General features: G+C 40.5%; 1 protein-coding gene across 1 annotated transcript in view; it reads left to right on the top strand.

Annotated features, from left to right (window-relative positions):
• VAPB (VAMP associated protein B and C) overlaps positions 1–17,633 on the top strand; it is a 37,692-nt gene that overhangs the window by 4,327 nt on the left and 15,732 nt on the right. Inside the window, exon 2 of the mRNA XM_053958170.1 lies at positions 11,669–11,821. Within this exon, the coding sequence (XP_053814145.1) occupies positions 11,669–11,821 (153 nt within the window). The remainder of the gene's footprint in view (positions 1–11,668; positions 11,822–17,633) is intronic.

Genomic DNA, 17,633 nt, shown 5'->3' with positions numbered 1-17,633 from the left:
TGAAGGTATTGGGAGGAATTTGACTTTGTGCTCATTCTCTTCTGTACTGGATAAATAGGAATTTCTAGTCACAGGCCAAGTTTAAGAACGTAAATAGTGACATTATTGTGAGTAGTTGCCTGTTTAGGATAATTAATATGCATCTTTGAAGCTGAACGTTTATGTGCTCTTTTCTTTAAACTCTTAAAGGCCCTCCTGGTATTCACAGCAGAATGGCAGCCAGTACTAGGATTTCTTTACTCTTTGAAGGCTGCTGTGCCAATGGCTGTCTGCTTTCCTGCTGAAAAATGTACCAGCCCTTGCTTCCCTTTGTCTGGCCTGATTCCAAGTCAAGTCATTGTTACCGCATTAAATACGGGTAAACCTTTGCATCTCTCTACATATTTGAATTTAATTATCAAATCATAGTCTTAAAAAGAGGACATAGTATTTAAATAACAGGCAGGCTTCCTAAATCTGCACAAATTTATCCTAAAATATATCCCAATTATCAAACAAAATCAGTCTTTTTCTGGTGCAGTTCATGTTGCACTCACTTTTGCAGCTTAGCTAAAATCAATAACATATTCTATTAAATGTTTGTTTAGTTGCACAGACCTGCTGCATCTCACTGAATTACTCTGATTTCACGTGCTCCATTGGTTTTATAATTAATTCATCACTGCATAGTCTCTTCACTTTAGAAGAGAGGTGTTAGGAGGGAAAAAACTGGAGGTAAGGGAGGGTAGTGATGCATTGTGAATTTCTTACAACACATCTCTTTCTTGAAAGGTGGAATAAGTTGAAGATTGCTTCTCTTGAGCTTCCTTAATCTCCTCATGTCCTGTACACTGGAGACACAGCACTCAACAGCTCCACTGGGAAAGGAGAAAGGAATTGAACATGTGGGACTAACAGGAATTTGAAACTTTGAATAGGATGGTTGGAGCACCAAAGAACAATTGACAATGTGTGAAGCAGTTAAGGAGGTTTAACTGCATTTTCTGTTAAATTAAATTAATGTATTTAGGTCTCCCAAGACTATTTCCAAAAATACCACAATCTCCTTGAAGGCTTTGGTCAATGTGATTTAAGGGTTAAGGTCTTCTGAATAATTTTGTACTGCACAGATTTTAAGAATTCCAGTTGAAGTTATGAGCATTAATAGGATCAAAGTATTACTATTTCAGGGAAAGACCTAATGCAGTGATAAAATTTGTTACTTGGCCATTGCTTCTCTTAGTTTTGTGGGATTTTGTCTTTTAAATATGATCAACTTCTTGCCTTTGCTGTACAGAATGAGCCACATACATTCACAACTTCCTGTTCCTTGGGAATCCTGTGTTTGTCCATGGATTTTCAGCTCACTTTGAGCTATGGAACTATTGTAATGATACGTAGAAAAGTTTTTCAAGTTTGTTATTTAAAGCTCATCAGGATGGCAGCCTGCCAGTCTGATTTGCTTGCTGTGATGTGACCTCTATTCATCACTTCAGAAGATATATCTGATAACAGATTATATTGAAAATACAGATGGAAGGGGTTGCTCTCTCAAGTCCTGGGAGCATGGCTATCATGGCAAAATGAAGACACAGTTAATGTGTCAGAGTGGATGCAGGTTCACACTGGTACTTAGCAGTAAATTGTATTTACCAGCTGCTGCCCTGCATGCCATGTGCAGTGTCCTGACACCCGTGAAAGGAATATGGAGTAGAAATTTATACAGGAGTTCTTGATAGTGCCTCCTCATTGGAAAATAAATGATTACCTATTTTTCCTCACAGCACAAGATTCATAAATTGAAAACTTACCAGTAATCATGTAATGCCTTATTTCTTTTAAAATAGGTTAGCTGCCATTAAATACAAGAGTGAATTCTGTTTAATTGCTCTCTAACACACAATTAGGATTGTAAAACTTCAAGTACAAACCTTTAAATAGATTGTTTGATCTGTTTTGAAACTCAACTGGAAAAAAGGCATCATCACCATAGCAAATGATCCAACTTCATGAGCTCAGGTCAGCTTACATCTATGAACAAATACCCAATTTTAAAAGCAGCTTAATTTGTTCTATGCAGCCAGCTCTGGAAGATATTGATTCCATCAAATGAGTTTTGGATCAAATGAGCAACTTCTACATATGTTATAATGCAATTTTTGTAGGAAACTGGGCAAGGGAGGGTTTGTCTTGTTTCTGAGTGCCCCTGAGCACAGCTTTCTGCCCAGCTGAGACAGTGCAGGAATCAAATGACCCTTGCTAATTCTGCCCACATCTTGCAGTCACACTCATTTTCTACTATCTTGTTACCATATTGGTCTTATGTTTGCTGCCTGCTGGGAACAGCTAATAACTACTGAATGCATTTCATAGTTGGTACAATAACAGTCTCTTTACTTTCTCTGTCAGTGTGGCTGCTTGGCTTTGAGAGCCTTATTGATGGTGTTTGCAGCAGTTCTGTTTGTGGTGACAGCTGTTGTTTCAGACTTAAATTTTATCTTCGTATTTGTAAGAAACGTGATCTTTAACATGATCATCTTGCTGCTGCAATTGTTGTTTTGTTGGGTTTTTACTTCTGCAAGTAAATCTTCACTGATTAGGTCAGGAGCTCTTCCCAGTTAGAGCCCCCTCCCCTCTGGATGAGGGACTGGCACTGGTGTGACAGTCCCTACCACAACACTGAAGGTCCTTTGTCTTCCTGTGTGATGACCAGGGGCAGAAAGGAAGCTTATTTTACATACATATGTGAATATTTAACTACCAGTTTGTGCAAGCTAGGGGTTCAATTCATGCTAAGTCTCTTCCTCTGGCATTTGACCCAGTATTTTTTCAATATATTAACCCTTTCAGTGCTTTGTAGACCAAGATGTCTGTAGAACCGTATAAGATACTTTCTGAGATGCCTGGGATGTTGTTGAGTTTAAAATTTGGCCTGCTAGGCAACCTTTTGTAAAGAGGGATTTGTGCTGTGGGTCTGGAGCAGCTGTCCCAGTCCTTGCTGTCACTGGCAATGTGTGCAAAGCAAATCACCATTGCCCTGTGTAGGCAAGCAGGGGTGCACAGGGAGAAAAGTGATTGTGTGTTCACACCAGCAGCACCACCCAGACTGAGGGCTGCTCTGTTCCTTCTCTGTTAGAGCTGTTCTGAAAATTGCTCAATTCAGCTGGAATTCTCCTGGCCTCCAACACATTTGTACAGATTGGGTACTGCTGCTGCCTGCAGTACTTACCCCACGTTATTATAAATACTTCATGAAAATAATCTCTTTACTAAACTACTTTAGTGTCTAGTTCTCTGAGCTGTAAACGAAGTCCCTCATACCATGGTGCATGGATTAAAGATTTTATCATTCTAAATTTAATCCTGTTTTCTTGGTTGGTTTCCACGAGGGGTGGAAAAATAGAGAAGGAGGAGGTTTGCCTGGTGATCCAGTTATTTAGGATGCAGATTATAAAATCATGTAGGTGTGGGGATCACTATGGAGCCAAATCTTATGTTTTTGCAAGTGATTTAAAAGACAAATTAGTTGTGCTTGTAGAAGGCATGTCAAATGACTGTGTAATTCTTTTAAGAAAAAAAAAGCATTTTCTTGTTTTTCCCAAGACTGCTACTTTTTTCATCACACCAGTTAGCTTCATCCTTGTTGGTGCTTCTGATGTTTCTCCCAGCAGTTCACCCTCTCCCTTGTGCAGTTTCATGTTTGTTGTCTGTTGATATTTGCAGTTAGTTCTTCTTGTGATGTGTGAATTAACTATATATTTTGTGTTTTCTCAAAACGTTTGCATTTCCTCTGGATTTTGATTTCTCTTCTTCTGGCCTTTCTATATTTTTACCAGACTAGGAGCAAAGATCTAAGGGCAGTAACATTTTTCTTTTTCTTAATTTTTGTAGAGCTGGTTTTATACTGTGCTTAGTGATGTCATACAGTGGTGCAGATGACCACAGAACCCTGGAATTGTTTAGGTTGGAAAAGACAGAAGTTTAGGCTTGAAGAACACAACTTGACATTTGTTTCTTGTTCTATGCCACACTTCTAAACTGTCAGATTTTTTTTTTTATTAGGTTTTTTTGCTGCTGCTGGCTAAATTTCTGATTTTGTTTTGTTGGGTCTTTTTTTCCCTTTGGTCCTGAAAGCACAGTTAATAGGCTGGTTTTCAAGTGGCTCCCCTGAAATATATCTTGCTAAACTCAGGATTCCTTCCTTTTTGGTAGCCATAAATAGTATCCCACTGCCTATTTTGTGTGACCTGGGCTTTTTTTAACTTATTAGAAAAGCAGCTATTCTTTGTGCCAGAATATCCCCAGAATATCTAATTGTGTTTGTTTCTTCTGGTATTTTCGACTTATGCACAGTTTGCACTTAAAATATTTGCTCATTTGCTATTTAAGTCGCACATCAAATTTCTCTATTTGAGGAGTATATGTGAGCGTAAAATTAGAGTAGTTAAGTTGCTCCTTCCCTAACATTTTAATGTGCATTTGAAATGGAGATTAGTGATGAAATTAGACCAGGAAAAAATCTCTTTAGAAAAAAAAAGTGTAGCTTGGATTGATGATTAAAATCAGGGTGGTTCTTCCAGGGAAACATTTTACATTGACTTCAGTCTTCAGCAGCGTTTTTGTCAGGGAGGTTTGCACATCAAGGCTTCATTGCTCTGTTTCTGCATCCTCACTTCTCCTGGGAGTCTGGGCTTTGTTTTTGTCCTTTCCATAGCCCATGGATGGTGCTCCAGGCTGTGTACAAAAAGCAGATGTCTCACTCTAAGTGAATCTGGCTACAACGTAGTTATTGAAAGAGATGCAGCTGCTGTCCCACTGTTTCCTGAGCTGTTTTCATACCTGGACAGAGTTGGTTCATGTGATATTTGTGTGCAGAATGAGCAAGGTAATACAATCTGTTTGGCACTTGGTTCTGAAAGGATCTGAAAGCGCAGCTGAAACAGAGATGCACCTCTGAAAGCTCTCCAGGGCTGCTCTCAGTCTCTTGTTTATGCAAGGGTGTGCAGAAGTCTGGTTTAACTTCATGATGCAGAGAAGATATTTCATGTTGTGTGATTTTGTTGCTGAAGTTTGCTGTAGGTAATGTTTGGGTGTAAAAAAACTCTGAAGAGATCAATTGGGAAAAAACAAATGACACTGAACCAAAATTATATGAAGGACATATTCTTCTATTTCTCTTGGCAAGCTTATGTGTGGCCTCTCAGTTCTTACAGCTGTGAAGTCAGACTGTTAATGATCCTCTGAGGGATAAAAGGTGACAAAAATTACATACTGAAAATAGTTTTCAGTCTCATATTTGTTTGGGGTTTGGGCTTTTTTCCCAATTAAACATGAGGCATGCTCTGAGAAAAATAGTTTATGCTAGAATAGGCCAGGGAAGGACACTGATTAATCCATCTAAATGGAGTAACTTATTGCCAACCTTGCTCCAACTTTGGCATCTGAATCATGTAATTTTGTTGGGTTTCTGCACCCTTTTTTTTTTTCCTCTCAGGTCACTTTATTGATTGCATACTTCTTAAAAAAATTACTCCACTGCATCAGCTATTGCATAGGGAGTGATGTGGCTGTTGCTTCTATTTGTGTGATATTTTTTCATCCAGGCATCCACTGTTTGACACAGCAGAAGTGGAAGAGACCACTCCCCTCCTGTCACTTTGTTTCAAGAGCTCTTTTGGGTGAGGAGGTGGGTGCTGGGAGTAAAGATATTGATTCCACAGGGCTGGGGGTTTGTAGGTAATTCCTTTTAAAATCTGAGCTGAGGTCAAAAGGTTGGCATGTGGTTTACACAAGGATTTTTTAAAAAAATAATTACCAAATTTGGGGGATTTGGGTTGTCTCAGTGAATTACTTGTGAAATCAGATATTTATGCAACACGAGCTCTTCTTGCTTCTGATTTTTTTGGCTTCTTTGATTTCAAAAGTTGCGGATGCTCACTTAATTATGAAAGTCTCCAGAGCCAGATGATGATGATGATTAAACCTTGGCGCACGGTACTTTTTAAAACACTAATCTTCACAAGATTCTGTGCAATTAGGTAAGTATTCTCCTTACTTGACGGAGAGGGAAACTCTAAGGGTCCAAACCTGCTTCTGTTTTGGAGTTGCTGTCAACTCTTAAGGCTCTTAGTAGCAGAAGATGAAGCCCTTAAGTGATTTGTCTAAAGACAAGTAAGGTGGTGGGAGAGTTTGATTGGATCTTGGGTGTTCTTGCTTCTCAGGCACCTGGCTGATAGCTCAAGATGTCTTGCTTGACATTTCAGCTCTTTTCATTTTAGTGTTTATCTTCAAAGGTCATCAGCTTTATATATGACTTTAAAAGAAGCGTGCAATACGTCAAGGTCTTCACCTGTTATTGAGCCCTCTTACACATCACTACTGGTTTTATTCTGCCTGTCTCTCTAATGCTGATAGACATCCACAAAAATAAAATGGGAGAGCCATAGAAATAAAATGAAATCACCTGGTGTTGTCAGAGGCAGTGAAGGAACTGAGAAGCCACTCGGATGTGAGGATGAGAAAAGTTGCAGGTAGAAAGGCTGAACTGATCAGATGGAGAGATGGGTATGGGGGCTGTTTGATGGTGCTGACACCTCTCTCTAGAGCAGGGTAAGGGGCATCCCCAGTTTGAGGGGCTGGCAGAGCTGGGGGAGGCACTTAATGCCATGGGAGAGGGGCCAGTGTAGGGTGTGGGATGGAGAAGGGATCAGTATCACGTTCAGCCCCCATCCTTTCCCCTCACACAGGGCCATTGTGGCTCTTCCACTGGATTAATTACTGCTCCATGTGGATATCTACCAGACACATGTAGGATTTGGTCTCTTGAGAATAGTCACAAAACAATTTAGGTTTCCCCTCTATTGCTTTCCACCATCTCCCTTATTAAAGATTCTTCAGTTACCTTTCTATGGCTGATTAATGTGTCAGGTGATTAATGACTTTCATCTGACACATCAGTGGGATTAAACCATGTTGAAATACATCCTTCCCCTCCTTTTATTGCATTCCACTGCTTTCCACAAAGGAAGTACAAGAGAGGTTATCTCACGAGAAGCTCTGCCTGTATTTCTGGCTGTTTCCAATTACCCTGCTGTTGGATACATGTCTGTGGTGAGCTAGAGTTGCAAAAGTTGTTTGGGGGAAGATGCTGAAAGTGCATCTAAAACACTCTGGGAATAACATGGGCAACTTGATAGGAATTTATTCTTAGTCTTGTGGATCAATGGTTGCCAGTTGTATCAAGTATTCCTGCAGTGCTTTTCTTTGAAAAGTTGACTACATTTTTTAGGAATGCCTAGCTTTTATCAGATGAGAATTTGCATTAAATTTAAGTACAGAAAAAAAATGATGAATGTGCCTTAATTACTTTCAGCAGCTATGCCAACACTACAAGTGTGACTGCAGCACATATGCCCAGGTGTGCTTTAACCTGCAACTGTGAGACCTTAAATTGGCAGAATGCTGTGCAGGAAGATGCAGTTTCCCTGATGCCAGTTCTGAGTGCTGCTCATTCTGGCTGAAACTGATTCTCCTTTTCCTCTTCCCCACTGCCTCCTCCCTCTCTCTGGTAAGTGGATTAATTTCCAGCCCCAGCAGCTCCCTGGCTCTGCTCTTGGCCCATGCAGAGGAACTCAGTGCAACTTGCACAGGCAGCTGGTGGAGATGAGAGGCCAGACCACCTCCCCTTTCAGCAGTGAGATGGACTCATGCAGGAATTAAGCAACCCTGTGGCCCACCTGATGTGTGTAGTTAATAGTAAAGATGTAGTGGTAATTGCAGGTATAGACTGTCCCTGCTGGGTTTGAACGTTCCTGCCCAAGCCTGTGCCATCAAAGCTTTCCCTCTGCTGGCACTTATGCTAAATTCCTTCATGTGCCACGCAGCATGAGGACTGATTATTTGCCATGCCAAAGCATGGAATTTTGGTTAAGGTGAGGATGGTTATAATAAGGTGTAGTACAAATGATGTTGCTGTGTAACGTGGTTTCTTTGAGGAGTGAGTGGCAAGGAACTCACAGTGAGTACTGTGCTCATCAAAAAGTTATCAGCCTGGATTTGCTGAAACAATTATGGGCAATTTCTATTGCAGTGAGGGTTATTTAAAATTTAAATAGAGTTGACATCATGTTCTTTTGACCTAATTCCCAGACTTTTTTATCATTACTAAAATGGTGTGGGATATTACAATGCCATACGCTGCAGAATGGCTCTCTAAGGAAAGGTTGATACAGCACTGGTGTTTGAATAGGAAATGGACTGTGGAAAATTCTGAGGTAACATTGTGATCTTCAAACGTGAAGGGTTGGATTTGTGGGTGAAAAGCCACAGTTCAGAAATAACCCTGCTGAAAAGTAGTCTTATGAAAATCCAGGATAGCTCTTATTATTTGTTGTTTTATGAGTATAGGAGGTGATGTTTTTTTCCTTTCAGTAATACTGCTAGTTTGTGTATCACTAGATGCCCACTTTGTATTAACATGAGTTAACTTTATTTTGGCAAGAGAAAGTCATCAAGCCCTTGTGGAGTATTTTAGACTTTCAGCACCAAATCCAATTTACTACATTCTTCCATGCTCCCATGACAGCCCCATGTCAGATGATGCATGTACAGACCCTGTAAGTTTCACATAACACAAAGTTAAGTTTCACATAACTTTGTCCTTGGGATGACACCAGTGGCATTCTTCTCATGATCTTTTTTAAAAAACACGTGAGAAAAACAGTTGGGATGATTTTAAAGAGCAAATTGTCATTTGGATGGAAAGCACCCTGCTTTAATAGTTCCACTTATCTAGAATTATTATTATGAGCAATCAGAAAAACATTCAAAACAAAATAACGTGATTAAGTAAGGCTTGTGGGTTTTAAGAGTCAGTCTTCACTTGCTGCTTTCACCCAAGGACCATCCAGATGCACCAGTCTGGCTTAACTGTGTTCTCAGCCCGCCTTGGGAGTACAAACATTGTCCAGGTGTTGCATAAACTTGTATAAATAGTCCATCCACTTGTAATGAGGACAAAGTTACCAGAAAGATTGTAGAATGTTTTCTCTTACTGTATTTGGGTACGATTCCCAAAGTCCCAATGCCTTGCAGTGGAAAATGAAGCTCCAGGGTTGATGTATATCTCACACGACTGTTAATACCCACACCAGCTTTATCTGCAGTACTCAAATTCAGATGCTGGAAAGCAAAGGTGTATCTCCAGTGCAGAATTAGCTTGTGTTTCTCCTGGGATAAGTTCTCCCACATACACCAACCTCCCCAAAAACCTGTAATCTTGGCTGTAGTAATCCAACAACAGGCGACCAAGATTTCATTTCAGCCTGAGCTGGCAATCCATGGGCCTTGCTCTTAAAAGGCAGGCCAGCCAAGTGATAATATTTCACTGCCATGCCCCAGTTACCCCTGAGTAATACCCTGTGGTCTGTGTATTTTTTTACTTCAGGAGACCTTAATTGGCATGTTAATCCTGCATTTGTCTGCTGTGTTTTGCTTTGCTGCAGAGTTTGAACAGCGGTGCCATGAGTGTGCTTGCCCACAGGTTTGCTGGAAGCAGATGTCAACCTTCTAGTACAGTTGTGGTAGCTGTAAAACCTGTAATTTGGGGGGAATGTAGCTAAAGAAACTGTTTAGGGTTTAGTGGACAGAAGAGAAGAGGAAACACCAAGCAGAGAAGAAGAAATGAGTTCCGTCTGCTGAAAGATTTTGCTGCCAAATATTTTGGTATGATCTATGTTAGCAATAAGTAACTCCATTTGGAAATTATTTTCCACACAGAATTGTTGTTGTATTACTATTTCAAACAGCAGCTCTGTGCTGGGGCACACAAATCCCGCACACATTCATGGATCAACCAAGTAAAAACATGGTATTTCCCCCAGGAAATCTATCCCAGCATGCAGACCACTAAAGCAGTACTGAGGATGTAGCTGCAGATGAAGGGCTTTGTGCAGCCAGCCCTCCCCCTGTGCTGGAACAGCTCAAGCTGTAATTTTTTAGTAAAGACACATCTTTATTGCATAGGCATCCTATAATTTCTTCTGAAATGTCAGATTTCTCTCAGTTAGGGCTGTTTTAACGATCTGCTACTGTCTTTACACACCTAAATGTTTGCTGGATTTTTCTGATGGTTTGACTTGTTTAACTTCTTCAACAACTCGTGGCTGCTTCTGGCCAGTTATTTTCCATTAGATTAAAGTCTCTCCCTGCATGCAGAATACAGAGAAAACTTTACAGCTGTGTTTCATTCTCTTTCACATCTCAGTGTTTCACCAGGCACAGATCTAGAGAAACCTTTGCCATGGGATCCGAAAATTTTATTGCTTCAGATTTTTTTTTAGCTCCCATTGCATTGCAAAGCTGGTTTGCTCAGGGTGCAGACAGAAGTGGTGCTGCCTTGTTGTCTGGTTGGGGTTATTATGTGTGCGATTGTTTTGAGGCTTTTCCCCTTCTAATTACTTTAAACAAATTGGATCAAGGATAGAGGTTGCAGGACTGCAGTACTGTTACAGCTGGATTAAATATTGTCTTAGGAGACAAATTTGCGTTGAATGAGAAACAGACTTAAATTATATCAAGGCATCCATGCTGGGAGAGGAGGGTGGTGGAATGCTGCCTGCCAGTATTTTTATTGTCATCATCATTCACCCTTTTTCAATTTAAGGTTGCCATTTCTGCAAGGAAAAATTTGATGCTTTTTTTTTTGACTAATTTGCTTTTACTCCTGAGGACAAATGAAGGTATTTTATTCAGGCATCAAATTAATCACTTCTGTAGAGAAGACAGTTGATCAAAGTGTGGTTATATTTCTTTTAATTTTACTTCTTTACCATCTGTGAAGCACTGTAGTTGTGTGCTACCTGTCTGATTTATCAGTGTCTTGTAGGAAATCAGCCTTTCTTCTGCCTGAGGGATTTGGGAATTTCAATTAGGTAGTGAGCCTGAGGGAAAAGGATTTGCCTGCACTTGGTTTTGCACAACTTGACAATGGTTTGATTTTGGCTTTGCTAATATGGAAATCTTTGCCAGTGCTCTCAGTGTCTAAAAATTTTCCTATTTCCACATGGTTATTTCCTGTCCTGGGTGAGGTAGGCTACTTCATTTCTTCTGGTTTATAATTCCTAGTTGCCAAGACAGTTGATAAAAAAAGTAAAAAAACTTGGTAGGCAAAAGGAGGTGCACCCTGCATTCTTGTCTTGCTGTTTTTGATATGGCATTCCTGAATACCTGGTGGAATCCTGGTTCTGTGGAGATCCAGCTTCATGTGCAGATGGATCTGTGGTAGTCCTTGGTTCCCATTCCTTGCCTGGTTAACAAACCGTGCTCTACTCAGTACTTACATCTACAGCATGGGTATATGTGCTATCTCTGCTAGCCTGGGTTTCTGTGAATAGAATGGAGCAACTGTGGCACAGCAGGGAATTTGGCATCCTTTGAATGCCATGTTGTGGTGTTGGCACAGTGTGTGAATGATTTCCCCCTTTTGTTTTGCTGTTAAAGATGAGCTCTTGGGCTGGGGCCTGGCTGCAGCCTCAGCTTTGCGTGCATGATTATCTCTACATGCTGCAGATGGAAATTGAACATCTAATTACTTTATAAGATTTGTGAACAGAGATTTAGAGCCTGCTTAGCCTCTGCTTGAAAAGTGCTTTCTGTGTGATTTCAAGTCTGCTTTTGCTCTCCTCCTCAGGTCCTTTCACAGATGTGGTCACTACAAACCTGAAGCTCGGCAACCCCACGGACAGAAATGTGTGCTTCAAAGTTAAGACCACAGCACCACGTAGATACTGTGTAAGGCCCAACAGTGGAATTATCGATGCAGGAACATCAATTAATGTTTCTGGTAAGCCATTCAAGTGGTTCTTTGCTGATTGAAAATAGCTTCTTAAAATCAGTTATTTCTTGGAATGCCTTGCAGCCTGGAAGTATTTTGGTGAATCCAAGAGGTTGTGTTCTCATGGAGAAGCAGCCATTTCATGTGTCCTTACTTCCCTTTCTCTTGGTCTAGCAGTAATAGGTTTGCTCTTACATCTTGTTCTGGAGAGGAAAAAGGCGGAAATACATAAATGATTGATACGGTTCATTAACAGCCTCAGCCAGTGTATCCAAACCACTCCTGCAGCAGCCCTGCCCTCCCTGTGGGATTATTTTTGTACAGTTAGTTTTTTGCCAGCTTAATTTCCTGAACCAGCTCACCACGGGGTCAAACAAGTGCTTGGATGAGCACACTGAGGGAAGAATAAAACTGGGTGGACTGTAGCCACTGGTTTAGACCGGTGTGGGCTGATGCCAAACTGCCTTTGATTTAACCAACAATGAAAACATTTACTTTCAAACCATGCTTGTTTTGTGTGCCTTGAAGATCAGTATCCTTTGGTGTTAAAAATGTCAAATGACTAAATCTTTGCTGTTGCATAGGAAAAATTAATGATTTTCTCTAATGAGTCAGTAACTCTTGACTTGCCTAAGTTTGGTAATGGAAAAGCAAAGGAGTGGCTTACTTTGAAAGCATAAAGAGCTGAGTATTCTCACAAACAATATCTGTATATTATTAACTTGCTGATAATGTATTCTCTCAAGAACTTCTCTGATCCATGTTCTTAATAAAGAATTCTATCAAAGGATGTAGTTGTGGCATATTGGTGAATGAGGTCAGACTTCAGTTAAGAAAATTATTCCTCTTAACATGCAGATTCAGATTTGCTTTGCTATTCCTAAAAAAAAATAATATTGGCATGATAAGAAATATTATTGATAGGTTAGGCAGTTTCCTCCTACCAACCTCTTTTATCCTGGGATAAAATTTTGGGAAGTTAAAACCACTGCTTTTTACTTGAAAAAAAATTAACATGTAAAAATTAAAGAGTTCAGTTTCTTACTTAATAAAATGTAAAATATTTAAACACCTCACCCTTGGAGAGAGCTAGCTTCAACAAAATAAAAATTGATCCCAAAACCACTTTGCGCTGTAAAATTAAGCAACTCTAATCCTCTCAGTCTTCTTATACATGCCCATATTTGGACACTCATTGATCTGTTGTCTTTGGGATTTCTGTGGTGTCAAATTGAGTGTGCAAAGGGCTGCAGGATTGTGCCTCCCTCGCAGTTAATCCCAGGGGAATGTCAGTGAGGAGGTAACCAGGGAGTGGTGGGAGCTCCAGGTGAGGCAGGCAAAGCACTTCTGCTTCAGGAGAGGGCCAGCACGTACCCAGTGAGCTCTGAAATGACTAATATGTAAATGAAAAAGCTCTCTGGAGAGAAATGGAGATTTAAAAAGTCGGAACAATTCCCAAGTAAAGCTGTCTGTCATCTATACTAGCTGCAGGCAAGCATATCAAATGCACTGAAATCAATGAAATGATAATGAAAATTAGCATGGTTTCTAGCTACAAATTATCTTCGTGCTATAAAGATGTGGATGCTTTTCATCTTGCAGATGAACTTTGAAAATTAAAAGCCTACTTCCTTTGCAGGCTCTTACCAGGCTTTTTGAAATCTTGTCTTGATCTTAGTGTTGAGTTTTGCTCACAAGTGCCCCTTAGCTCCACTTTGAGCAAATAGAGTGCAGGCAAGTGTTGTAGGAGCCATCTCTTGTTATGCTGCCAGCACCTTGCTTTTCCAGCCTGACCCTTCCCAGTGACACACCAGGTAGAGTGTGGATGTGGTCCAGGGCTAAAGTATCCCCTTATGAGACTGCTGTGCTAGCCCTGAGCTGTGCTTTGCTCTTGCTTACACAGCTTTAAGAATTTCCCTTTTCTGATAACCTTGTTCATAGTGACATATGATTTGAAAAATTTTTGGAAAATGGCTGTGGTATATTTAATCACAAGTTCACATGTGTGTTCTAATATTTCCATGCTGATATTAACAGTAGTAATAAATAGCAATCTTCAATTGCCAATCCTTACATTAACATTATATTTAAAAATGCATGTAGCACACTTCCATTGTTCCTTAAGTAACATATTAAACTCCTTCAAAGCATGCATGGGACCTAATCTTGGACTTGAGGATGGCAGTGTCTGTGGTTTTGGTCAGCAAATGGGATCCTTTGAATGGGAGAGATCAAAAGAGGGGACTTACTAACTTGCAAAATAGAATTGTTTTCAGATTCACAGAAAGGGAGGAAGATGTGTTTAAGCTTTGCTTTGGAGTAGTATTGCTTGAGAACAAAAGACTGATTTTGGAGTTAATGAAGTGAAAAATAAATAGAATTTGTTTCTTTGCCTCTAAATCAGTTACCTTTTCAGACATTTAATTCAAGTCTTGCACAGGGCATAAAAATAGGACTTGAATAAATAGGACTTGAATTCCTCCAAATCTAGTGAAAATACTACTGATGAGACATTATTTAAAATATAGTTAATACAGTAACTTCTGGACACTTAAGCTAATTGGGTTGTGTTTACTATATGCAATCTGTTCCCTTCACAGTTGCTGACTGGCTTTACCACAGCCCCTGGTAGCACTGCATTGGTGCTGCACCTTGTCTCCAAAAAGTCAGTGCTTCAGCATTTGTTAGTCTCAGGGAATCTTATTGCCTGGAGCTGAATTTGGGACAGCCTCTTCCTTCTTGCTCTGTAGTAACCAGATGCCTTTGTTATACTCCTGTGAAACTGTGTCTGTACTATTTTGCTCTAAGTATATGAGAAGATATTTTGCTCTAAGAGGCAGCAGTTGCACTTTATTTCACACTAATACGATGTCTCATTTAAAAACTTCCAAAATGCTAGAAAAATAAAGCTCACTTTAATCTAGTGGAGTCTCAAATGCTGCCTTCTTATGCCATATCACAGCTTTTGCTAAATACCAGCATTTGAGGCCCTGTCAGCATGTGCTGCCTGCTGGGATGTCAGGTTTGGAGCCCGTGTTTTCACCTGTTATATAATGGCATGTAATTTTAACAGCTGAGTTTATGTAACTGTCGGGAAGCGTGTGTGTGCACTGTCATCTGATTCCATTGCACTGGGGCTGCAATACTTGGGAAAGGAGTATTTGCACACATTCCACTGCTGCCAAGCACCTCTGATTTCAGCAAAGATAGCTGATTTTGTGGCTTTGAGACCTAAATAAAAGCCATGAATGGATTACAAAGGAAAAGTGAAGGAATACCAGCAGCTGCTGGTGAGTCTGCAGTAGATGTATAAGGAGGAGAGAGGAATTGCAGGTGGTACCATCTGCAAACGTGCACAGTGTCCCACTGAAGAGAGCAGTCTGAACGCGCCTCCTAGAAGGGAGGAGGAGCTGACGTTAGCCTTGGGTTGCTGTCGAATATCCGGGGGGGATTTTTAGACTTTTCTGAGCTTTCCTGACTTTGACAAGGCAGGAATGGAGCTGCAGCCCTGTGCTCTGCAGTCACAGCGGGTCTGCCCCGTTCCCTCAGGGGATTGTGTCCCGTCCACTGCTGCATTCCCAAACTTCCCTTAGCAGTGTCACTCCTGTGCCCTGTTCCCACAGATCTCCCAAGCAGAAACTACCAAGTTTTGGGTTGTTCTTGCCTGCCTGCTTTAAAATTCTATCTTGATCTTCACAAATTCAACACTTCTTAGTATTATTGAAATATTTACATAAATTTTACGTTTATTTATGTAAACATGAAACAAAAGTGGGATGGTGCAATGGATTCTGCTAATTTCTGTAGATGTGAGTGTCCTTTGCTCACCTTTGCCAGAGCTGACAGAATTCCACAAGGATCTTGAGACTTGCTTCTGTTTCTGGAATTTTATGAAGAATTCCATGCAGTGCCACTTGGGAAAATGATTGATAAAGGTAGAAAAGAAAAAATAAATTGGCAGTCTGTTGAATGAGTTGCTTAAGAATGAATAGTGATGTAGATGGAAATGTGATAGCAGGGAGCTACTAGTGATGTTTCTTGAGAGTGATTCTTGGTCCTAATCTTGTTTAATGCTTTTACAAGCAATTCTGGAACAAAGAGTACACTAAAAACTCTAATGTTGTAAAGTTGAGAGATTGAAGATACACAGCAGAATTAGGTGCCTTTGAAGGCTACAGTAAGAGAAACGGGATGAGTTTCATTAGAAAAACTGAAAATCTCATATTTGGAGAATAAAATAGTCTGGCTGCAATTGCACACTTGTTGAATGAAGGGGCCTGATTGGGGTGAGCAAGATAATAGCCATAATAATAATAATGAGATTATGTGGCTGTGAGTAAGGCAGATGTAGCGTCCGTCATACATCTGGATAGGGAAGAGGTGAGAGGACACAAATGCTGTGGTTCAAGGCACTAGTGAAGTTTCCTGCATGTGTAATTAGAGGAGCTCAAACCAAAACAGGTGCAGAGAATGAATGGGGAGCCTGGCCCAGAGAGAACCCACCAAGTCTGGCTTAAGTTTACCAGTAGGCCAGGAGTTACTGTGATTGATGGCTTGGAGGGCACCAGAAGTAAATGACTCTTCCCCTTCTGTATTTCAGCATTAGGGCAGTGTTGGTCCAGGACCAAGTAAACAGGCCATTAATAAATGTAGATGGAAACTAGAGGAAGGTTGCTGACTATCTGAGCTGGGAGACTTTTCTGTTCCTTCTGCTCTTGGAAAGGACAGCAGAGTTAAAGGTGTTCCCTGCTTCACATTTCCTCTGTTCTTTGAAAAAGCTGGTTTATTCTAGGAAAACCAGAGGAGTTTAATGCTTCTGTCATTGTAACTAACTTAATTTTAACTAACTTTGCCAGTAAACTTTTCTGTGGAAAAGAAGGAGTGTATTGGGTGGTCAGTGCCTCTCCTTAGCTCTCTACTGAGCATAAAATGCTGGGGATATTGCAGGGGTGTGTGAGAAAACCCACATCCATTGATCACTCAGTGACTCTGCAGTTTTTGCTTGTGGTAAAACAGTGCTGGTGCTCGAGCTCTGGGGTGAGCAGCTTGGGAAGTGGTTGAGATAGATCTCTGCCTGATGGATGCTGCTGACTGTAAACTTGAAGATCACATTAATAATTTTGTTTCTTCAGAATCTGATTACTGATGAAAGCTGAAGCTTCTGACCAGATATGACAACTGATGTTCTAAGGCATTCTGTAGGAACATACTTCTCACATAATTTTTGCATAAGGTTTGTGATTTCCATTCAGAACAAAGGAGCCACATTCCCACTAGCAATTTCTCCAGCAATTAGGGCAGTTTTATGGAACTAATCCTTCACAGATACCCCAATAGTATGTGGATAAGTATTAAAATGGTTTGGTTTCCTCTTGAAAAAAGTACATATTTTTTGAGCTTCCCATCTGCCTTAGAAGACATTTGCTTAATAATTTGTGTCAATGTGGCTTTCTTGTATTGATCTAAAAATACAAGTGCTAACAATGTCTGTGCTGTCAAGCCCTCTTTGGCTCATGTGGTTCAGTGAATGGAGCTGGGAGCAGTGATCATTTGGCATTCCAGGATGGATTCAGCACTGTCCCTTGGGAAATGAGGATTTTCAAACGAGCTGATAGTTGCACTCAGCAAAGTGAACTGAAAAAACCCACAATCGTAGAAGTTCCATAAATGCTGAATAGTTCTGGCTATCCAGTTGGATCTTACACACTGGAATTACTTAAGTGTCTGCTACAGAGGAGAAAAAACTATGCTGCTGCTTTTCAGTGATGTGTCAGGCAGTGTTGAAATAGTTGTGCTTTCACACTGCAGTCACTCCTGTTTG

This window comes from Vidua chalybeata, chromosome 17 (assembly GCF_026979565.1).
Source record: "Vidua chalybeata isolate OUT-0048 chromosome 17, bVidCha1 merged haplotype, whole genome shotgun sequence".
NCBI lineage: Eukaryota > Metazoa > Chordata > Aves > Passeriformes > Viduidae > Vidua > Vidua chalybeata.
Note: the sequence above shows the minus strand (reverse complement) of the source record. Positions and strands in the feature narration are given on the sequence as shown.